We start from the raw sequence: 25,058 nt of genomic DNA, 5'->3' as shown, positions 1-25,058 counted from the left end.
TATGACTGTGATCATGAGTAAATAACAAGGAATCTTGTCACCAAAGACAAATTGAAAAATTTTACCAAAAGCGCAATATATCAAAAAATTACTTTCTAAACTTTTTGAATGCCTGTAGGTTACACACCCGGTATTATATCCATTATGTCGAATGAAAACATTCAGTTTTATACTAAATATCCCAAAAAAAAAGGAAGTGGGCCTCATCCTCATAATTGCTGAGAGTGAAAGTTATACTTACCTCACTTTGTACGCGTTAATGTTATCACTCTTTACTTTGCACCTTGTGTTACAGTGGAGTAGCTCTGTAACACAGTGGAGGGGCCCTGTATCAAAATTAGTTGCGGGCCCAAATGAAGTATAAAGATGTCTCACAAAAGACATCTTTATCCTTCAAAAGAACAAAAATGCTTGCATTAAATTAAAGTAAATATTTATTGATTACAAGTTCACTCCATCCTAGAAATTGAGCTAGTCAAACAATTCAAATGAAATATTACACATGTTGGGGGCCTCTGTAGCCCTGGGCCCCATATCATTGATACGGCGGTAGCTACATACGCCCCTGTTGTGTTATAGACAAACTCCAGACGTAGCACATAAACTCCAGACAAATCTCTTGCTTAAAAAGTATGGAATTTTAATGCTAAGAAAGATTTTGGAGGAATAGGAAAAAGAACTAATATAGTTAGTTCGCATAGATAAATAATATTTAACCGAAATGCTGTTCACAATGTTATATATTGCATATTTTTATAAACAAATTCGCTTAATACGAAGGTGGCAAAAAACTTTATAAAACATAACGGCTTCGTTATTAAAAATTATGTTTTTAACGCCAATTTTCATTCTTTCATTGAGGATTCATTCATTCAAAAAATGAAGTTTTTAACAAATTCTGATTTCTTAGCTTCCTATTTCATTTAATCTTTTTAATAGTGTAGCAGGGCACTTTATAATACTCGCCCCGTTTTTGGAATTAGAAATCATATTATGATTTTGTTTCTTTTAATTTATTTACAATTTCACTACTCATTATTATGTATATTTCTTTTTTTTATTGTTATGGTTGATAGGATGAAATTAAGTTATATCCAGGTCATTTTTATATTTTTCTCGGGTCTCAAAGAATATCGTATTGTATTTAGAATTACGACCTTTTGGCCTTTAATCGCTTTCATTTCTTAGATTATTTGTCCATATTACAATTAAATTTATTTTGAATATTGAAAAACTCACAAAATAAATAAATTGATTTTTAAATTTTGTATAATCGCAACTTTAACACATTTTGAACCTTATAAAAACCAATACGCGCATTCCACTTTATATGTGTCGATAGTAAAACCACATTGATAATAATATTTTGACGTCATCATGAAAAACTACCTATGTAAATGTACTTTTTGCTGTAATTAAAGAATAAAAAGTCAATTTGACGTTTACATAACACAAATTATTACTGAAAGATAGTTATTATAATATTAAAATTGTTATCACTTTTCTTGTTAACGATAAAAAATCAAATACGGTAAGTTTATTTCTTATAAAATGATATGCAACCCTTTTAACATATTAATAGATACGTTAACATACAACGTTGAAATAGAAATATTTAAACATATTTTAAATGAAATTCTTTAAAATAAGATATAAATTATTGTTTTTTTTTTTTATTGATTAGTAATTTTGATATTTTTATATGATTTAGGTAAATTAAGTGTACGAAATATTTAACATGAATTATTAAACGAATTTATGGAATAAAAATATGTAACATGAACATCCATTCTTGTATACCTATCTTATTACTTCTAAATTTTTATAAGCTTTTGCAATAACGCTTTAAAACAGTGCAACGAATAAAGTATTCGATGTACCGTATAGTTTGTCGTATGTAGTTGTCGATTGTGGTACATATTATATATATATGTTAGTATGTTAAAAAATAACATGTAGTACCCTATATGTGATAATAGATATCCTTATCATCATATAATTATAATTTTTTTCGATAAAGCTTAGGTGCTACTAAGTTCTGGTCGCCTGAAGAATAGCTTTGCTCGAGATCGGTTTAGTATATTTTATAAAAGTCTGCTCTGGACCTCTGTTTAAGGATAAATAAAGAATTTGGAAACGTGCTAACTTATAGCAAATGTGATATTTGAGTTCTAGACAAAAAGGCTTGTTTTGAAGACTCAAATAACACATTTGTGATATGACTGGTGGTATGGCTGGTGGTACAGACTTTGCGTCAAATTAGTATAACTGCAAGCTCACTCTGTTCTAAAATGAAATATACTCCTGATTCTATACAAGCCATACTATATGTATTTTAAATTTCAGGAAATTTGGTATGCACGTTTGAAACAAAAGTGAAAAATTCGCATGTATGACATTTACTTTTTTCTACGAGTTTGAATATTTTAATTTAATCACGTAACTGAGTATCTATACTCATAGTTTAATTTGAAGTAAAAAAGTTAGAACGAAATAGATTCGTTATTTCAGAAGTGAGTTAGTTATATATAGGTATCACGCAAAATGAAAATCTTATATATTATTTCTTTATAGCCTGTTTTTCTGCCGGTCCGCACCAGATTTTCCTTATTCCTTTATAATTGTTCCCTTATGCCTCAAAGATCGTGGAATATTTAAGAATTTCTTTTAAATAATAATGACCGATAATACGTCGCTATTCTTAGAAAATGCTCTTGTTACAAATAATTTTATTTTGTTGTTTTTAGATACAAAAATTTTCAACTTTGTCACTAAAAGTGACAAAAATATATCAAAAAAATGGCCGAGATTCAATCTGAACACACGGAGCAAACTTCAGATGGGTTTGAATTAATAAGTGATGAGCATCCAACAGGTGAACGGTGGGATCCTTTAGGGGGAAACGATATCGATAACGAAGTAGAAAATATAACACAAAGTTTCTCATCATTATGTTCCTCTCAATGTTTTCCTTTAGAAAGGTTACGAGCTTTAGAAGAAGAACAAGAAGTATTAAATGCATCGTTATTACAATTAACTACACATTTTGCGCAAGTTCAATTTCGATTGCGTCAAGTAGTTGACGCACCCTTGTCGGAAAAAGAACATTTACTAAAATCATTAGAAGAATTTGCATTTCGTGGTGTTACTGATTCAACTACATCAACCCCGAAGAAATTAAGTCACGATGCTCAATTCGATCGGCTTGCACAACGGCATAAACAATTAGAGTTAATTGAACAATTAAAATCACAGTTAACTGAATTAGAAAATTTCACGTTTAAATCCAAAGATGAGGAAACTGCAACGCCAGAATTCTTTTTAGAAAAACAGCGTGTATTAATCGATGAATTAAAACATAAAATTAATGCTGATAATCGATCAGACGGGGATGGCGCATCGACGGCAATCACACCCTTAAAAATGAAAGAACAACTAATCAATCAATTTAAAACGCAAATTGCTGATTTAGAACGATTTATTCAATTTTTACAAGAAGGTACTCAAACTTCTAGCACACAGTGTACATGTTCGTGTCCTGTCCATGGCGTTCATAACACATTAAATTGCCACCATTCATCTTCATCCAAACCGCGAAGTATGCACGATGACGAAGTCAAAAGCCGTACAATTGGTATTATGAAGAAAGCTGCAACTTTGTTACAAATGTTTATTGTCATGCAATTTGGTTGTGGTCCAAATGAACATTTCCGTCGAAATGATTTAAAAACGTGCTACAATCATTGGGGTGATTTGAGAGCACGTTTAGAATTAGCGGTTGCAAGAATTGAGGAATTATGTCAAAATCAATCTAACGATGACCACCAATCATCTCAAAATGAATATTTTAGTGATCATGACGATTCAAAAAATCGGTTAGTTACAGCAGTTCGGAAACAATTAGCTCCATCTATATGCGATCTCCTTCAACATGGTTTAATTGAACAATTCGAGCGAACTAGTGTTGTACCGGTTATGATGTGTTTTGCAGCACGGCAAGCTGAAGAAACTCCACGAAAAATGCATCCATGGCAATTAATATTACAATATTATGAATTAAAGAATGGACAACGATATAATACAACACCAGCGCGTAAATTATCACAAAGTTTTAATTTAGAATTAGCAGACAGTCATAGCGTATCACATAAACAGAATTTACTATTTACAATTGGTTCAATAATTGCCACACATAGTCAATATAAACGCAGTTACGATGCACATTTTAAGGCATTCATATGTGCGGCATTAAATTCGAATAAATTAGTTATATGGCTTAGTTTAATTTTACAGTGTAAACATTTAATTTTAAATCATTATCACACATGGAGTTATATTATGAAAACTGGATTTAATGATAGTTTACAATCCTTAGATAGATTAACACAATATAAATTTGATTTACCGGTTGATTTGGCTGTACGACATTTTCAAAATATCAAAGATGTATTTATGTAAATATATAACAAATACTATCAGAATATTATGTATACAGAACACAGGATGTATATGAAGTATGAAAACGGCTGTGTAACTCGAGAAAAAAATGTCGCCACAAGAAATGCAAAAAGCAGCATTTTTTGAAAGTAATTTAACGAAAAAAAACCTGTGCCATGCATTATCGTTTGTGGTATAACGTAGGCGGTTTATGAAACAACAGGAAATTTATAATAATGACTTTCATTAGGCCAACCAAATACAAAAACGACGTAACCTCGTAGTATCGTAACTTCAACTACAAGCGTATAATTTAAGTAAATCACATCGAAAGGATGCAAAGAATGTGATAATGTGCTTAAAATGTTAAAAGATAAATTTTTTCTGAGAGGTTTGATTGTTTGTTAAAAAGGTGCTTTCGTAAAAGTTACAATTCTTCAGTTAAGTTCGCGTGAAAATAAAGCTAGAAATGAGTCATTTGTTGCCAAAGTTACATTCCTTTGTGGATAATTTACAATTCCATACAGTGTGTATTCAGCGGATTAAGCATTAGACAACTGTCTAAGAGCCCCGGGTGATTGATGAAGAGAAAAAAAGGAATGGGGAACGGTAAATTTTTATGAGAAGGGCCGCTTACAAGAGATGCTATAGTGATTTACAAAAGACTCAAAAAAATCACACACAGCGCCGTCTAATTTTGACCCCGAAGAATTGCATTGCCCAGGAGCCCCGATATGGGTTAATCCGACATTGTGTGTGCTGGCTGTAGTGTGTTTTCACTAGAAAAGAAGTATATGGAAGGTTAATTTTAGTACTATAAATAGCTTTCAAAAAATATTACACTTGCATTTTTTGTTCAACGTTGATTTCACGAAATATTTCATCGTTTCTAGATTTTATTGTACATCCTGTATCATACTAGTGAGAGACTGGATACAAAAGTAACATTTTTTATTTTTAAAACTATTAGTTGTGTGTGTAATTCAAAATTAAATATAAATACAGACATATCCGTATTATATTAGGAGTTATAAGTGTTTTTATTGTTATTACTATAAGAAGCATGCCTTTTGTATTATGAATATCGAAAACAAAAGTATTGCATTCTGTTTCTATGACGATGTACGTAAAATTGACTGTGTATGTCTGCTAGAGCCGTTGTTTTTGGTTTTTGTGGCATAATATTGTTACTTGTGTATCCTGCCTTTTTTACTCTTAATAATACGCTATTTACGCTTGTATTGCTGTGACTGATTAATATATTAATTATTCTTTTTAGTTACAATGATAATTAAAGGAAATCATATTTTTATGTTGGAGATAGTTAATGATTCTTTTCATTTTTATCAAATAATTTCCACGCCTGGTTACTGGCAATAAACTTTCATTATTTGTTTAATTTTTTTAATCAAATATTAAGAAATTGTCGATCTCTCCATCGGTTTAACAGTCTTGAAATTTTTAAAAAAATTTATATTACGCAGAATGTGCCAGAAAGATTTACTAAATCTTCAATGCATTCTCATTCCTCTGACGAACGAAGAGTAAATGGCATAATTTATTATTTTTTCTGATAGTATATAATATTTTAATTTCAATAATTTTCTCAAAAATTTTTCAAAATATTTTAATTAATAAGTTTTTTTAATTAAGTTATGTCAATAATTTTTACGCTAAGAAAGACTAAAAAAGTTAATTTAACTTATATGTAAAGGTTAAAGAAAAACATTTACATTTTGGGTATGAAATGTAATAACCAAAAATTAACAGATTATACTATAGGCCATCCCTATAAATCAGTTCGGAATTTTATTTATTTCTTTGGATAAGAAAAAAATGCAGTACACGCAATAAAAATTTATACTTTTCATTCCTCAATACTTTTTGAGAAGGGATTTGACTAAATTTACCGAGTTATAATCGTTATTTTATAAGATAAGGTAATTAAACTTATGATGTAGCGAGAAAAAAAACAAAAGGTTGAAATTTTTGGGGGCCATACTAACAACTTCCCGACTAGAATAAAATTTAAATTAATATTTAAAAAAACGGTTATACTTCCATTTTGTTAAAAAATTGTGTAGATCAAGTCTACAGGCTCTAATACTTTCTTCAATAAAAGAAACATATAGTGAAAATTTCCTGTAATTTTATTTTTCATTATTAAATAACAACTAGAAAACTGGAAAATCTCTCATTATTTATTAGTTTTTTTATTCTTCTTCGTTCATTTTTTTCCAAGTGCGCAGTTAATTTTTAATTGACAAAACATAAATGGTACCTACATGAATTTGATTGCGAAAGTTTTAGTTTTAAATTCATTGTTAAATCGTGATATCTCTTAAGGTATATTGTCAGAAATAAATTGATAGCCCTTATGGAATAATTTTGACGGTCAAAACTGTTTTTCTTTTTTCATAAAGAAGAAAGTAATGAGCTTTTTTTCAAAAGAACTATCTTAATTAAAAATTTTTTTAATTCAACTTCTCGCGTTTGATAATTTTTATATTTTAGTTAAAAGTTAGAAAATATTTAAACAAAAAAACCAATAAACAAAAATTTTACACATATACATATTTATTTTTACTCACACATTCATATAAATGTTTATATCCATACATAAACATTTCTTTTTATCTATACATTACTGACTACGATTTTTGATCGAGACTATAGTTTGCAATATACCTTAAAGTCTTCAGTTTTAGAGATAATCAAATATTCTTTTAGTTTTGTAAATAAAAATGTGTTATGAGCAAAATTCAGAACAATTTTAAACTTGATTGATAATATTGTCTTCACACAGCTCGAATGGTTTGCTGGAGGGTATTTGGGTTCAACTTTTATTCTTATTTTATCAAGTGATACCATATTCCAGTTTTTTACACGTCTCAGTTCTTAACCAACTTTGACGTGTTTTTTTCTTTCAATTTGTAAATTATGATAAATACATTAGATAAAATATGGACTAATGCCTATCACGTATAAAAAAAACGTAAGACGTAAGATAAAATTAACTATTCATATGTCTTTTCTCTAACGTTTTGGCAGTTGAACAAATACTCAAGACTAATGGGCTAATTTGTATTCATCATTTTTCATTGAGCGTTGGACCACTGGATTTTCATAAGAACTTATAGATAATTAAATACAAATGTTATTTCAATTTGTTATTATATTTTAGAAATGTATGTATGTGTTTGTTTTATGTAAAATTTTTATATATAATTATAAATTTAAAAACCCACCGAACAACCAAAAATACTAATGATAATTTCAGCTATTATAATGCAATTTAAAATATTTATAAAACGGTCCTAAGCAGGGTTGGGTATCAGTGCTATCCATGGAGGTATTATAGGGGGTATTCTATAATACCTCCATGGTGCTATCACATAAGTCAACATATATATTTATTAATATTTCCAAAATATTTATGTAAAATATGTAAATTACTTTTGATAATCGTGCTATTTAATATTAACTAATTCTTTAATAAATAATTACGTATATTTTAAATAAAAATATAGACTCTCAAATAGGCTCTAAGTAATCCTATTACGTCAGCAAAATTGATCTGGTTAAAATTGAAAATCATTAATTTTAAAACTGCGTCACATCATGAAAGTATAAACTATTATTACAAGTATTTTACAAATTAGACGTATAAAATACGTGTAATTTACTTTTAGATCCAACCATAATCCTAAAAATGTTTCTTTTTAAAAAATTTTAAAATTATTATAGTTTTGGTGCCTATTTATAAAAACTCCTTTAAAAATTTGTGTGCAGTTTTTTGGTCCTACTTAAACAATATTTTTATCTATACAAATTCTTGTAAGTAGGGCGTCCTCTTTCAAGTAGTTCGGATAATTTTTATATGCCCTCGCAGGTTTCACTTTGACGGCTATAGATGCAAAAATGGTTTTGATAGGCGCCGAATAAAATAAGATGTCCACGGGCAAAACGAATGTTGTATTTATTATTTAAACTTCCTAAAAAAAATGATTGTCCATCAAATTGAAGTCTGTGGGGTCGATCGAAATATTTCCGCCCCATGTGAAAGAGAACGAATGCCCCTTATAAAATTAAGCTACGAACCAATTTCTAGAAGTGTATTTATCAGTGACAATGTATGCTGATGGGAACCTGTATTATTCAGTTATGGTGTTATCATGAAGGTGTTAGAAATGGAATGGCGTATTTTAATTTACTAAAACCTAAAACAATTAGATGAATAGATAAACATATTACCCGCAATATTATGGTGGCATAAAAAATAATTATTAAATCGTTCCAAAACTAATAGTAACTAAAAACATGATATTGCATTTCTACTTTTATCTTAACTACCTTTCATGGTGACATTCTGCTAGAAATGTATTTTTCACCATATTATGCACCCAAGTTTGTGTAAATTTTTAAGGAATTGTGAATTTGTTTTACATTATTAGTCTTTCCATTTTTAAAAAGATCTCATATAGATACAATTTGTGTTTAGAAAAATCTCAATTAACTTAATTTTATACGTATTTTATTCAGAAGAATATTTTAATTAAAATTAATTTGTTGCGTTAATTTATAATATTATCATATTTTATTAATAAATAAAGCTAGTCATATATTAGTTTAAATTGGTAGTTTTATTTGCCCACACGTGTTATTTTCTCAGCCGAATTATTAAAATATGCAGCAAATATCATTTTTGCATAATTAACACGCAATTTTATTTATTATACCGAATTGTAATTTTATTTATCTACAATAATAAACTATTTCCCACAGCTACCATTTGTAAAATTATTCTAACTAGATGCATATTGCATAACTTAAAATATGTAGGTATGAGTCAATGATTTTTGGTTTCTTCTTTCTTCAGTTCTTGATTCCCTCACCATTTTAGATTACCTGCTGTAATTTTACCTCTTTATTCTCTTGTATTCTAGCCTATTTCTTTCTTATTATTTTGTAAATATGCTAAAAGTTACCATAAAAGAACTGACCATTAAGACTGAGTTGGTATTTAAAACCAAAAATTCGATCGTTAAATTTTTTGGCATTTTTGATTCAATGGACATGCTTGTCGATGTTATACTGTGTTATACGTTCTATATTTCCATCGGCAAGCATCTGGTAGAAACCGAATATATTATTTGTCCCATATATGGCGTATAGGGCAAGGCTGCTTCGTTGACTTGAGGTAATTTAGTGCAAATCTGATTTTAATTCGTATCATTGATTGAATAAGTTTTTTTGTACACTATTCTAGGCAGGTCTTAATTTATGAGTTCCAAAACTTATTCTCAAATAGGTATTTGGTAGTTACTCAACCAAAGAAAAAATTACGAAATAATTCAAGTCTCCATCGCATCCTATTAAATTATAAATGTATTGTTTAACCTGAAGGAGAGTGACTCTTTTTTGAGTCTTATAAACTATTTCAAAAATATTCAATTTGTAAATTTACTGAACTGGACTCAGAAAATATAAATATATATTTATTTGAACAAACAATCTATACAAACAGATTTAATGTATACATTTATAGTAAATATAATTTATGCAGGCCGCTTGCCACTGGAAATGCCAATGGTTCTCGAATAATCACGATACGAAATAATAAATTACCAAATTAATTCGGAAATTATCGACCTTACCGGTGGCAAGCACCCTGCATAAATCGAATTTGCTATTGGTGTACATATTTTGTATATATATATATACATTCTAACAACAATAAAAAAATCAAAAAATGAATCTCAAAATATTTAATACTGGCTGAGGGCTCACTTCACCAATGTATTTATTTTCTTCATAATGTGGAGTTTTTCACGACGGGAATTTGCGATTGTGTGGAATGCCGTAATTATGTACTACAACATAATGGTGTAGTACCTGGTGTTACCTTAAAACTGCACTTGGGGCCTTACAATCTTAAAACTATAACTTATCAATCAAAAAAATTAGACATTTTGACTTTAAAAGCTCTACTGGGACCATTTGAAAATAAGGCTTCTTGCCTTTGTTTTGGAAAAATTAATTGTTTTCGAGTAAAAACAAGTTTAATCTCAAAAAATATATCTAAAACAAAAATCTAAAAAGACAGATTATTTAGATAACAGCAGTTTATATAAAAGAATAACTGACTGAAGTATGAATGCACAGCCCAACTCATGGGACTAGAAGCTTGAAAAATTAAGATTCCACACTAAAAAATTAAAAACTATGCACTTTTAGAGGAAAGGGGGGGGAGGAAATTGACGGCAAGGGAAGTAAAGCGATAGCCTTTGTTTTTAAAGTTGAAATTGCGTAGCGAAACGGCCAGATAATTGCTAGCTATATTATAAAAATTTAATTTTTAATTTTTCTTAACATCACTATTTTTTGTAATATATTCGTATATTCTGTGCGTCTTTTCGTGAAGGGAAGGTATACTTGAAGTACTAAGAAGCTGGTAAATCTTCAAATTTATGAATGTTTTTTTTTATTATATATTCCTGCTTATCAGAAAAATTACAACTTTATAAACAAATATCACCAATTAATGGAGAGACCAAAAAGTGGCCCATCTTAATCAAGGAGAACTTGGAACTCAAACACATAAAATAGAAGAGGAACACATAGTCACATTATTCGATTACCCACGAGCTACTATAAGTACCATCACAACCTGTATTAACTCAACTTGACTAAGTTGGCTAGAGTTAATACTGGTTTGCCTTTACTGAAAGCGTCATTATAATCTGGCTGAAATTTTACAATCTGGCTAAAAAAATATAAGAATATTGAGATATAGTATCTTTAAAATGTATTCATTCGTCATTATTAATTCAACAAATTTTTTTATATCATACCTACTAATTTTTTTGTTTATAAAAAAAAAAAAAAAAAAACATTTTAACAATTTTTGAATAATAAATTTTAACAATTATATATATAATATTTTATACAATATAAAAGGAAATTTCCGTATATCCAAAAGTTATAAATAGCTCGAGCTTCCAAAAAATTTATCAACAATATATCATATATTGCCTATATAGGCTTAAACGTAACTAGTATTAATAAAACAAAACAAATTCGAAACAACATGGAAAACAACTAAAATCAGATAATTATTAAATTCAAATATGTTTACAGGATGTTTCCTAAGTTAAGAACATAAAGTTAAAGAGCATATTCTCGAGCCAACTATATGAAAAAACAATTATATCAATATCCGTAAACACATCGTTTCCATGATACAGTTTGGACATATTTCCGCTAACTTCACGGTAAAAATAAAAAAAGGGGTTTCGAAAAGTATCTTCAGATGTAAAATGTATATATGTCGCTACCAACTATCTTAATTAATCGTTTAATTAAGAGCCTAAAATCTTTATTCAACGGCGCCATTCAACTAGCGACTGAATATCATTCAGGCTTGTTGTTAACGCCGTGTACTAATTAAGATAGTTGGTCGCAACATATATACCCAATTTCACAAAAATATATAGAGTGGTCACAGATAATATAAAGAAAAATACATAAAATTGACTAAAAATATGCTTAAAACTTTTTTTTTGCTTTTATTTAGGAAACATCCTGCACATAATGTAGCGCTGATGAGATGGTGTTATCTCTAGTTATTAGTAGCGTTGATTTAGAATCCTAGTCTGCAAACTAATCCATAGTTTGTATTATTGTATAAATAAGCGTAGATTTGGACTTGTTAGTTTTACGTCTAAAGCGAGATTTATTAAAAAATATTCTGTTTTATGGAGTATATGCATTTATCATTTTCCAGGAAAAAATTAAAATAAATACATTAAATTTTATACATATCAATAAAGCGTTAATCCAACACTCTAAATATAAATCTTAATTGTCGTTGAATTTATTATTTATAAATGTTAAAACTTAAATATTTATTGCACGTTATAAATTTAGAGACTAATATTATAATAGAAAATGAAAGAAAGTTATGAACAACACAGCCATTAAATTACAAGTAAATCGAGAACAATGATCCAAATTTTAGCGACACAGTGTTAGTCGTCGCACACAAGCGACGAAGAAAAGAACTTTGAACTTTGATGAAAAAAACTAAAATATCAGAAAATATAAACATCTGTGAGCAACTTTTGATTTAGATGCATTTTTGATAATTAAGCCACAATTTAGGAGTTGTTTTGATAATATTGGCAATCTACGAAGAATACACTTAGACCATAAGGCTTTTGTGATACCGAATTTTCGACGATTATGCATAAACGTCCTTGATGCATTTACCATGCACTATACCAATCCATCGTAACTATTCAAATTAATTTTTGTTGTAGCTGCGGGAATTAAACCCATTACGCTATGTATACCGTGTAAAAACATAAATGGATCGCTGCACTATCTAACGGTTTTATGTGTCGTGTTTTTTTGTATGTACACGAAGATAGTGTAGTGTTGTAAAACTATTATTACAAATATCACATGTAAATAATTTGATTCCTGTATGAGTTCTCTCATGAACTTTTAAATCTTTACTATTTGTAAATCCTTTTTTACAAGAACTACATATATAAGGCCTGTGCCCAGAATGAAATCGTTCATGTATAGTTAAATAACCTCGTGTACTAAATGATTTTTCACAATAACTACATTTGTATGGTCGATCACCGGTATGTGTACGAATATGTGAACGTAACGATTGTTGATCACGACTTCGGTAGTCACAATGGTCACAACTAAATGGTTTTGATCCTGTATGCCTTCGAATATGTTTTGTTAATAAATCAAGTCTATTGTATGCTTGCCCACAATATGAACATAAATGATTTTTTTCACGTTTTTTCTTCGGTTTATCTGAAAAAAATAAAATAAGTTATACGGGCTTTACGAATTTTATGAGAGGAAATATTAGTTTAACAAACAAAATTTAGTGTTAATTTAATATTAAAATGAAGAGAATAGGTAAGTGGAAAAGTTCCTTGCTAAACAAAATTAGACGAAGATAGTGTAGTGTAGATAGTATAGATAGTAGCAAGAAAACATTTGAAAACTTTGATTACTTTCTTTAAATAATAACACGATCCATTTTCATTTCAAGGATTCAAAGAGTTATTTCATTAACACTTCGTTTCAACTGTGGTGTAAATTGATGAGTTCATATCGATAGCTTACGCCAGATAATCGTAAATAGTCCAACCAAATTAGACATTTGGTTACTTAAATTTTGAAACGAACAGTTTCTCAACGTAAAGTTGTTTTTAATTATTAAAAAGAACTTTAAGAACACTTTTTGGTGGGATATCTAATTATCCAATAAAAAAATTCTGATGTGCGCTTTTAAGATATTTCGAAGGATTCTCAAGATAAAATAACTCATGTTGTCCACATCAGTTTTAGATTTCAAAACTGAATAGTTGTTAATCATGTTATAAAGAGTGAAAGCGTACTTAATATTGCGTAGTTAAAAAGGAACAATTTAAATTACTCTCCGTGCTGTATACAGATTAATAAGCCTAAAATTCCTCCCCTCTTCTCTAGACCAGAAGTGAAAAAAGTTTGTTCGTTTTTTTTTTTAATTTTATGTCTATTTATCGAGATAATCCCCCGGGTACACGAGGCTATTTTTTGAAGGCAGTACAGTAAGCCAGAGTTATACCTAACTGGTTTGGTTTATTAATTTATGGTTATACGGCCACTACTGTCCTTTTGAGAATAACATAGATATCGGGTACAATCTACCGACTATACATGAATCGATCACAATTTTACGATTAGATTACCTAGGATTACGTTTTTTTTAAAATCTTGTTCAAAATAGTTATCGATCACAGACCATATAATAGGTTGAAAGTTTCATAGAAGTCAAAATCAATTCGCCTAAAATTTGTACGATATTTTTAGAAAATGGTTATTGAGAAAGTACTTTGTAAGTCGAAATAAGGTCTAAAATAAACGAATATACGAAATATGCGAATATACGAAATTTTAATTATTATTTTAACAAAATATCCTTGAAACTACACGTTGGAATACTTCGTTTATAATTTAGAACAATTGATCAACATAAATATACATTTTTTTAAATTTATAGCAATAGATCAAAAATGATATCTCCCTTTATTGTAGATAATTAAATTTCCTATCATTTTTGTTCAATTATGTTTTTTGTATCACTTACCGTTTACGACTACTACGGTTTAATTATTGACTTTTTGACCGTCATCTCTTCTAGTAATTGTTTAAACAATAAAATGTTGTTGTTGACGCGTTCAATGTTGCTTTTCAACTAAAGATAATTGAAAATTTTTTCTCGCATTAAATTACACGAGTTTTTTTTAATAGGTTTCTATTAAAAGTCTAAAAAAAGGTTTTTAGTCTCACGTACTGAATGTAAGTGCAAAAAATCCTTACAAATTTGGAGGGTGGAAGTGCTGCCGTTTTGAGAAAAATCGTTTCGGCCACTATCTCCGTAAGTGTACACATCAGGGCAAAAATGGTAATGACCTTTACTGTAGATAATTCAATTTCCTATCTTTTTTGTCAAATTTTTTTAATCGTATAAAAATTTCAACGGCTAGCAGCTGTTTTTACAGGTAACAAGGCAAATTATCATTAATCCTTTTATTATATATTTATTGAATTTTCATGATTACATACCTCTATGCATAGGTACCTCTTTTTTTATTAATCTTGCACCTGGTGGTTACGTACGAGTACGAAAAAAAAATGTTAAAGTAAAAGTTTTAGGAAATTTGTAGATTTAAAAGTTACGTTATTAGCATTTTATTGTTTAAATAAATATTATAAAAGATATCGATCAAATAGTCAATAAGTAAATCGTCATTGTCGTATGTCATAAAAGATTAGTGAAACAAAAAAAAATTTGTTTACAAAAAAAGATAGGAAATTAATTATCTATAATAAAGGTATTATACCATGTATGAAATATACATAGTATATTAAGTTTAATCCCAAGTTTGTAACGCTTAAAAATAATGATGCCAGGAAAAAAATTTTGTCATAGGTGTTCATAAAATCACCTAATTAGTCCATTTCCGGTTGTCCGTCCGTCTGTGGACACGATAACTCAAAAACGAAAAAAGATATCGAGCTGAAATTTTTACAGCGTAGTCAGGTTCCCCTTAAAATGGACGCACTTTCTACCTCTTTTTTTGTGAGGATTTTGTTTATTTACATTCAGTACGTAATACTGAACCCATAAAATAAAGAAATAACTCCTGTAATTTAGTGCATTATGGACAAGAGTAAGGGGCTTCTAAATTGCATGTGTTGTTGGTAGTCTTTTTTGAAAAACTATAGGTTTTTTTTCCCGCTTATATTTCTGTAATTTGTTTATGCTTGATACATGAAGCATTATTTTTGAGCTGACTGTTATGCTATCATTATTTACGTAAAAAACATAGATTACCGTGTTATTTAGAGAATTTATGACGTTAGATGCTTTTTTGTATGAACCCGAAGATAGTGTTTTGTTGTAAAACTATTATCACAAACGTTACATGTAAATAATTTGATTCCTGTATGAGTTCTCTCGTGTACTTTTAAATCTTTACTATTTGTAAATCCTTTCTTACAAGTGCCACATTTATATGGCCTATCTCCAGAATGAAATCGTTCATGTATAATTAACCAGCTATTGGTTGGGTACGATTTTCCACAATAAGTACATTTGTAAGGTCGTTCACCAGTGTGTGAACGCTTATGTGACTTTAATAATGATTCATAACTACAACGATAATCACACTGATCACAACTAATTGGTTTTGATCCGGTATGTGTTAGGATGTGTTTCTCTAAATGGGATAGCCGATCAAAGGCTCTCCCACAATATGAACATAATTGATTTTTTTCACGTTTCCTCTGTGGTTTACCTGAAAACAATAGATAATTTTATACAGTAAAGTCACACAAAATAGTACTATTGTTTATAAGAAAAAGGTTTTATAAAGTGTTCTTAATTAACATGAGTAAATGTCGGCAGTATGGTGAAAATAAAGCTAAGGTCAAACCTACAATAAATTTAGCTTTTCACTTTAAATAAAATATAAATTAAAATATTTTTCGTATTTGACTTGGCGTTTTCATGGCGTCTTAAATGACATCAAACCGTGATATACAATCATTTATGTGTATGCAAGTTTGCAAGTATTTGCAAGTTTAGATGTTTTTGTATTTGTAAGCTTACATAGTCTTTTATATGGCGTGACATAGTACCTTCAAAGTACATCTGATTGGTTTTTACTTTCACGTGACCGGGTGTATAATTTTAAAGCATTTATTTAAAAGAAATATTAATAATCCTTATATTTTATAAAAATTAATTTTGTTTTTTGTTATCTACATATTATGATTAATCATTAGAAACTTTTATCCAACCGATTTATTCTTAGCGGACTAAAGCCTATTAGTTAATACCTAGTTTACACAACTTTAGTAACTGCTGCTACACTAATGCCTTGGGTGTAAGCAGGTGAGTTATTACTGAGTATTAATTCAAGTGACAATGCAAGTGAATAGAAGTCAATCCTATTTATTAAACAATAATCACCTACTTCCACCACAATTTACCAATCACTTGTCGCTTGTTGATTATGTGACCACTGTAAGTACTGCAAGCACTGCAACTATTATTTTTATCAACCATGTTTTGAAGTTATTAATAGTCTATAATGTAAGATAATAATTTAGGAAAAAACATAAATTAATTGTCGTGTCATTTCACGGATTTATGCCGCATCATGTTTTTTTGTTTGTACACGAAGATGGTGTCGTGGTAAAACTATTATTACAAATGTTACATGTAAATAATTTGATTCCTAAGATCTCTCGTGTACTTTTAAATCTTTACTATTTGTAAATCCTTTCTTACAAGTGCTACATTTATACGGTCTGTCTTCAGAATGAAATCGTTCATGTATCGTCAAATAACCTCGTGTACTAAATGAATTTTCACAATAAATACATTTATAAGGTCGTTCCCCAAAATGAATGAGTGTATGAGACTGACCCACACTAGGCTCATTTTTTACATTATAAAGCTCCATATAAAAGGGTAAAAAGTTGAAGGTTATTTTGTTTTAATAGTTTGAAAACCCCAGTGGTATAACTATTTCCTTTTAAATTCGTGACGTTAAACGTTCGCGATTTTTTTTTATTTTAATTTCAATAGCAAAGGTTGAATAATTAAAATATTAGAGCTAAAAAGTGTTAAATACAAACCACTATGATGAGCATCAATATGCTTTGTTAAACTAGATTTATCAATCCAACTTTTACCACAATCTTGACAAATATAAGGTTTTTCTTGAGTATGTAAGCGTCTATGAGTTGACAGGCGAAATGAAGTTGAAAAAACCTAAAAATATTGTTATTTTAATTATTTTGACAAATAAGACTAAGAAATTGGAACAATATCATTTTTTATTTTGTGCCGGTTTTTGAATGCTATTTTTTTCTTAACGGTTGAAATATTTTATTAAAAATAGGTACTTTTTTGTTGTTGTTAAGGAGCATGTGCACTTTTTGGTGATAGTTTCAAATATTTTATAATTCCCGTTTAATCGGAATTAGATACTAATTTGGTTTTTGAAATGATTTACTATTTATTCTGTGACATTTTTATCAATGTTTTTCCATTTTTGCATCTATACAAATTTATAGATGATACACAACAAAATTTTTTAATAAATATATGTTTGGTCCAAAACCGGTGAACCCGCCAATTCTAGGAATAATCCCGGCGGAGAATCTGTGTGTTTTCTGGGCGGCGTCTGGCTTCGACATAATCCTTTCTCTTTTTCTGATTAAAATAGGATCTCTTACCAGGAGGTACAACTTCGCGTAACACACTGTTCTTAAGGAGGGCACATAGGACTCATTGGTCTAGGTATTAAGGACCCATTTGTGGTACTCATCTATTATTATTATTATTATTATTATTATTATTATTATTATTATTATTATTATTATTATTATTATTATTGCGTGACAATAATGATAAAATTTAGCAAAACAACCCGAATTAGTAAAAGTGAAATTAAGTCTAACCTTTTCACAAAATTCACATTTATATTCCTTAGAGTGTGTTTTTTCTACATGATTTGTTAAGGCACTCTCTTCACGAAACGTTTTTGAACATTTTAAACACCCATAAGGACGATCTCCATGTAGATTAAGTACATGCCTCTAGAAAAAAAATCCAAAATTAAAATTATTTTACAATCACGATTCCAACGCATATCCATGCGTGTTACTCAAATATGGATTTCGCATGAGACTATTAATTAATTAAATAATTTTCGAAAATAACGATTTGATGATTTTGTTTTATTCGCTAATTGCACCTGATGATCTGATCGCTGTTAATAGCAACAATTTGTTAATACTTTCTTGGAATGCCCAAATACAAAAAGTTAAAGCATGGTGGAGCGAATTTTTCGATTGGTGAAATTTTATTTGTTTGAGGCATTTTGATACCTTCAAAATTAGTAATTAATGAAATAAAAAAGTCAAATTCATAAATATCGGAGAAATATATTTGAATCACGGTAAGATTTAAGCGGACTAATATTTTTTTTGAAAACAATATATTTAAAAGGACGATCTCGATCTCGATCGAATGTTAAGCGTGAGTATTGTAAGTCATTACATTTCAGACAAGTCTTCGATTTTGTATTAATACATTCAAAAATAAGTCTTTCCCTTAAAATGTTCAACGGTTCTCATGCTATTAACCGATTCTTTAACTAAAATGAACTAAAAAATATCAATAGGGAATATTCATGAAATTTAAATTTGGTTCAAATATTTTTCTTCCGTAACTTTAATGACTGGACATTTCAACTAAACCATTATTTTAGTAATTAATATATTTTTAATTACTTAAAATTAATTAATAAAAGTACAAATTCAGTGAGGGCATTTAAAAATTTCTAAAACGGAAATTCAAATTTTTATACGGACATGACATCATGGTACGGGCTTGTCAAATTTGTTGACATACTGTATGATATTATTTACTTACATTTTATATGGTATTTCATTAAATTATACTATTCTACGGCTTTTTATTAGAAAACTTAATAATAACGAGTGTAAATTCATTTTTTTTAAAGTGTAAATTATACATTGAACTGTCAAAAATTGACAGATCACGTATTTATACGTCATCAATAGAGAGCGCCAAAAAACTGCGTTTAAATATCTCAAAATTATAATGTATTTTAAATATTTTTTTACACTTAAATACAGCATTTTTAAGCAGTATTTATATTTTTTACTTTGTTATATCGGTGTAAACAATGAATTAAAAATATAAAAAAAATACATGAATATTCCCTATTATCCACGAACCTCGTGATTACTTGCATCTGTCGAAAATGATATATTTTTCAGGTGGTATTTTAGTAAACAAAAGAAATAATTTATTCCTAAGTATCTAATTTACAGAATCTTTGCTAAAGGATTTTGTTACAATACATTAAAATAGCGATTCTACTCACATCAAAACTTTTTTTATTATTAAAACTTTTCTGGCAATCTTTACACGTTAAATAATGTTCAATTAAATGAATATTTTTTCTATGTATTGCATATTTTATATAATTTGAGAATTCCATATTACAATTTTCTTGATCACATGAATATTTTTGATTTGGATGCTGTGCAATGTGTGCATTATAATCATTTTGAGTTGGAAAAGTTTTAATACACACATAACAAATTAATTTACGTAATCTCGCAAGATTTATAGCTTTTTTTTTACGTTTACGATTTAATTTTTTTGGTCGATATTCTGTATCGGTTTCGTTGTCTTCTTTATCAGTAACATGATTATCTGAATTTCCAACGAATACATTTTCTGATGCAATTGTTGAAGCTTCTATTGGAGTCCTACACAAAGAAAAAAAATTAATTTGAGATAATAGGTTCTAAATTGAATATGTTGAAGTTAAATTCGTGTGAATGGTTGAAAATATCTTAGGTTAGGTTAGGTTAGGTTATAATGGCTGTCCACAAAGGACACATTTAGGTTATTGTGCCCATTGTGATACCATATATGTGTTTTACCACCTTTCCGCTGATAATTTCATTTATCAGCTCCTCAATTTCAGAGGCTGAGTGCACCCCCTTCATGCATATACCATGCACTACACCAGCCCATCACAACTATTAATTAAATTAATTTTGTTGCAACGGCGGGAATCGAAGCTCGCTACCCTAAACACACCACGGACGGAATTGGTTATGCCTTAACCAACTGAGCTAATAGGGCGACTTGTAAATTCTTAAAAATGGATTAATTTTCTTCTGAAATACATTGTTATTTATTTGATACATCAATTTTAAAAAGGCTTATAAGTGGGCTTGTACAGCAGAAAAGTCGAAAGACCTAGCTCTAGTTATACGATGTTTTGCCTATCACATGGGCTTTAAAATTGATTTACTTTAGATGTATATATTAAAAATTTATAGCACTCAGGAAACAGAAAGAAAAATCAAAGATGTGATTCCCCACACAGAACCAATGGCGAATATTTTACTGGAAAGTTTTAAAATAAAAATTTGAACTATCAAAATAATTTATAAATTTTTCGTTAAAAAAATATTTTCTATTTTAATTATAAAGGATCGCCTAGTTTTTATACGTAAAAATGATTTCACTCAAAATTTCTGAAACTGGCAGAACAACTTATGAACACGGGCTTTCGAGTTATAGAAAGAGGGGATCATAGATACAATAAACACCATTGGGTTTAAAGACCAATTCAAAAATACCGTAAACACTCAGAGGCATAATATAAGCGAGAAAATGGTCCAATGAAATCTGTCACCATCTTAAAGTCTATCACACAAATATATTAAGCTTCATGTGATTCATAATTTCCGTCGTTGCACATCGCCTTAGGATGCAAAAACTTTTAAAATATCTTCTACTTACTTAGAATCATGAATTTCTGCCGTCGCAAACATATTTGGATACACAGTGTCCAAAGACTCTTCATTATTTTCATAATTATGTAAGTTAGTATCATTTTCTAGTTTTATATTTTCCGTATTAATTGTTTCAATACAATTTTCTGAATCGTTGTTATTTTCTTGTTTAAAGTTCTGTGATTAAAAAAAAAACATAAAAAATATTAGAAAAAGATAAAACCATAAATAAATAGATTAAAAATCAGATTTTACATAGTCAATTTCTATTTTCATACGTAATTTGGCATCCGATTGTTCACAGTCTCGCTTAAATAGGTACGATGTTTCCAAACGTGTTTTACAAGATTCGCATACAACATCAGGCAATCCATCTTCTCTTGATATCTAGTAAATAATAAAATAAATAATTTAAATGAAGTATAAAATTAGAATTTAAAAGACTTTGATTATGACAGTCTAAAGACTGTTTAAACATTTTATGAATGGCTGGTATTTAAGGAACCTTAAAATCGGTGTAATGCTTTCTTTGTAATGTCTGTGTCAACTTACTGTCGCACATAACGGTCTCGGTTCCCTGGTAGGCTGGAAAAACAGAATGGCCAATGCTTTCAATAATATAAACAATATACAGCGTGTCTACTTAACTTGGCTTCACATGGAAAACTTTTTATATCATGTATATATGTAATATATATCAAGGTATACTAAGTTTAGTCCCAAGTTTGTAATGCTTAAAAATGTTGATGCTACGAACAAAATTTTGGTATAGGTGTTCATAAAATCACCTATTTAGTCTATTTTCAATTGCCTGTCCGTCCGCCCGTCTGTGAACACGATATTTCAAAAACGAAAAGAGATATCAAGCTGAAGACGAAAAGGATATCAAGTCGAGTTCGTAAATGAGCAACATAGGACAAAAATTTTCCAAAATATTTATGTAGTAGCGTCAATTCATAAAATTATAAGATGTATATCGTTGCCATGATTCAAATCAACTGCCAATTTTTTTTTGACAACTTAAAAATTACAGATGGCACTTGTAAGTTTAAATTTTAAATAAATGCTGTTGGTGTATACACAGCATACTTTTTGGAGAGGCCCCGATGGCTCTTTGTGCGAAACAGATTATATAAAGGTAAAGATCTTTTTAACTTTGATGCTTATGCCTTCGATTAGCCATAAAAAAGCAGTTGTAATTCCAGCGCCAAATAATTAAAGCTATTCTGAAATAAATCATAAGTTTAAAGAATAATTTCATTACCATTTGGAATGAAATCGAAGTATACAAATATTTATAATAAAAGAAAATCCGCCCTACATGATTCTTTACCAGCTTTTTGTTTTACGTACAAAACATACACATCACTTTTAGTTTTGCGCTTCAATTTCGGTTGGTCCTGCTTGATACCAACTCTGCATAGATATTCGAAGCGAATTACATAAATGCTGTACAGAAATAAATTTGTTAACTTCGATACCTTTATTTCTGTACGGCATTTATGTAATTCGCTTCGAATACTTATGCAGAGTTAGTATCCAGCAACGTCGACCATATTTGGTGGTGCAGGAGTGAGACACCAAGGCCATTCATATTCTCATCTGTACCGCGCAAAAATGACACCATGGTGCTTAAACTTACTTTTACATATAGGAGCATCTTTTTCAACATGATTCCTGATGGGTCATTTCACCCGAAAAATTTCAGCATGGGTTTGTGCCTTTGTGGTCTATTCATTTTATTCGGAAACTCTATGAGGGTAGTATCTATAATATTATCTTAGTATATTGTATTATAAGTCTTACAGCTTTTTTGACTGATAATTTTACATTTTTACTTTACATTTACTCGGTACATAGGTTCAGTTTGGTCATAATTCCAGACGATTTTTTCATTTTTTCCCTAGACCTTTTTCTAAGGGTACTTCTCTCTAGGCCAAAACAGGATCTTTGGGGTCTTCTCAAAAACGGCTCTAACGATTTCGATTAAACTGGGCACAAGGCTAGACCTTAAGGTGTTCCTAGGATAGGTATAAGCCACATATCCGGGAAAATTCGAGAAGGCCCACACCCTAGGGAAAACCTTTCCAAATACAGGAAAATGGGATTTTCTAGAGAGAGGCTGAGGGGACAGCTGTGAAACTTCGTATCAGGGTTTATATCAACAAAGTCCTAGCTTAGATATAACTCCCGTCTGGGACTCTTCCCCCTGGAGCTAGAGGGGATGAAATCGTCAAAAGTGGTCAAATCAACACTACCCAAAATTTCAATAAAAATATTACAGAGAATAATCATAATTTCATAAATCATTTACTGTAACGATCGTAATATTTAGGATATTAAAGTTCGTGATTTATTGTAATATTAAAAAGAAAATTTGTTAAATATACAGACAGTATAATTTTATTATATTAGTTTCAATCATTTCAATTGATATGTAACTTACATTTACTGAAGCACAATATATAATCATACTAAATATTGGTTCCGTATATTCTTCTGACATTTTTTCGTAAATAGAAAATATACCAGTATTTTTTGTTTTTAAACACACTCGACATGTATTATTGTTTTCTATTTTAAAACCCATCATAACGTAATATTTATTTTAACGTCATTTATATTTTTAAAAAAAACTTGCGAATTGAAATTGACAAGTGTAGACAACTTTGTAATCTATGGATCAGACTAATTAAATAGTTGGTGCTTGTGAAATAGAAAGCTTAACAAAATGACAAATAATTCATTTGAAAATATAAATAATTATTGTTTAATCAAAGAAGAAAATATTAAACTTGAAAAAGTTACATACAGAATTAATTATAAAAAATGAAACATTAAATGACAATAGTTACAATGGACGAATTGAAATGAAAATGAAATTGAAATACCAGAAGAAGGTAGCAATGATATTGATAGTATTATAAGTGTAAAATATTTACTTCTTCCTGAAAATGATAAAGAGATAGGGAATATTCATGTATTTTTTTTAATATTTTTAATTCATTGTTTACACCGTTATAACAAACTAAAAAATATAAATACTGCTTAAAAATACGTTAATTAAGTGTAAAAAAATTTTTAAAATACATTATAATTTTGAGATATTTAAACGCAGTTTTTTGGCGCTCTCTATTGATGACGTATAAATACGCGATCTGTCAATTGGTGACAGTTCAATGCATAATTTACACTTTAAACAAGTGAAAACAAACAATTGACTGAGTTAATTGTTGAAATACCATGTATAGACAGTGTTGATGCGCAATCGTTTGTTTTTTTTGACGTCACGTAAATAACAAAAGATATTCACTTTTAAATAGACACACACACAACTGATATTCCTATATTAATACATACTATAAAATTTGCACATAATTAACGCCCTAGTGGGTAAACAGTGATATTTACAAAAAAATGTTTCAAACAAAATGTTCCTTATTTTTTTATAAGGAACATTTTTTACATTTAAAATTTTTGTTCTATCTCTAACGGTTTACAAGACCCAATTGACCTATGATGCTCATTTACGAACTTGACCTCACTTTTTACGTCCTGAGTACGCTGTAAAAATTTCAGCTCGATATCTTTTTTCGTTTTTGAGTTATCGTGTCCACAGACGGACGGACGGACGGACAACCGGAAATGGATTAATTAGGTGATTCTATGAACACCTATACCAA

General features: G+C 29.2%; 2 protein-coding genes across 3 annotated transcripts; one reads left to right on the top strand and one right to left on the bottom strand.

The window, feature by feature from the left end:
• The first annotated feature begins 2,799 nt into the window (after positions 1-2,799).
• Positions 2,800-5,725, top strand: LOC123291807 (RUN domain-containing protein 1). Its single transcript, XM_044872229.1, has 2 exons — positions 2,800-4,446; positions 5,717-5,725. Exons 1-2 carry the CDS (start codon positions 2,800-2,802, stop codon positions 5,723-5,725), a joined length of 1,656 nt encoding a protein of 551 aa, XP_044728164.1.
• A 5,904-nt stretch (positions 5,726-11,629) lies between these two features.
• On the bottom strand, positions 11,630-23,899 carry LOC123302904 (zinc finger protein 501-like). Of its 2 annotated transcripts, none has more exons than XM_044886002.1 (7): positions 23,822-23,899; positions 21,631-21,762; positions 21,383-21,552; positions 19,944-20,334; positions 18,490-18,627; positions 17,662-17,797; positions 11,630-13,275 (listed from the first exon to the last, which is right to left on the bottom strand). In XM_044886002.1, exons 1-7 carry the CDS (start codon positions 23,879-23,881, stop codon positions 12,833-12,835), a joined length of 1,470 nt encoding a protein of 489 aa, XP_044741937.1. In that variant the 5' UTR covers positions 23,882-23,899; the 3' UTR covers positions 11,630-12,832. The 2 variants fall into 2 exon arrangements, with proteins under 2 accessions (XP_044741937.1, XP_044741945.1); XM_044886010.1 differs by lacking the exon at positions 11,630-13,275 and adding an exon at positions 17,025-17,106.
• Positions 23,900-25,058: the final 1,159 nt, after the last annotated feature.

This window comes from Chrysoperla carnea, chromosome 1 (assembly GCF_905475395.1).
Source record: "Chrysoperla carnea chromosome 1, inChrCarn1.1, whole genome shotgun sequence".
Taxonomy (NCBI): Eukaryota; Metazoa; Arthropoda; class Insecta; order Neuroptera; family Chrysopidae; genus Chrysoperla; species Chrysoperla carnea.
The sequence above is the reverse complement of the archived record's forward strand: the minus strand, read 5'-3'. Positions and strand labels throughout refer to the sequence as shown.

Bases quoted from the DNA above. Each gene is read 5' to 3' on its own strand.
- LOC123291807 (XM_044872229.1), top strand. From the start codon at position 2,800: ATGGCCGAGATTCAATCTGAACACACGGAGCAAACTTCAGATGGGTTT.
- LOC123302904 (XM_044886002.1), bottom strand. From the start codon at position 23,881: ATGTCAGAAGAATATACGGAACCAATATTTAGTATGATTATATATTGT. The intron at 21,553-21,630 runs GTAAAATCTGAT...TTTTAATCACAG, and splicing joins TGAAAATAGAAATTGACTAT to AACTTTAAACAAGAAAATAA. The intron at 13,276-17,661 runs GTTTGTATTTAA...TATTTTTTTCAG, and splicing joins TATTGATGCTCATCATAGTG to ATAAACCGAAGAAAAAACGT.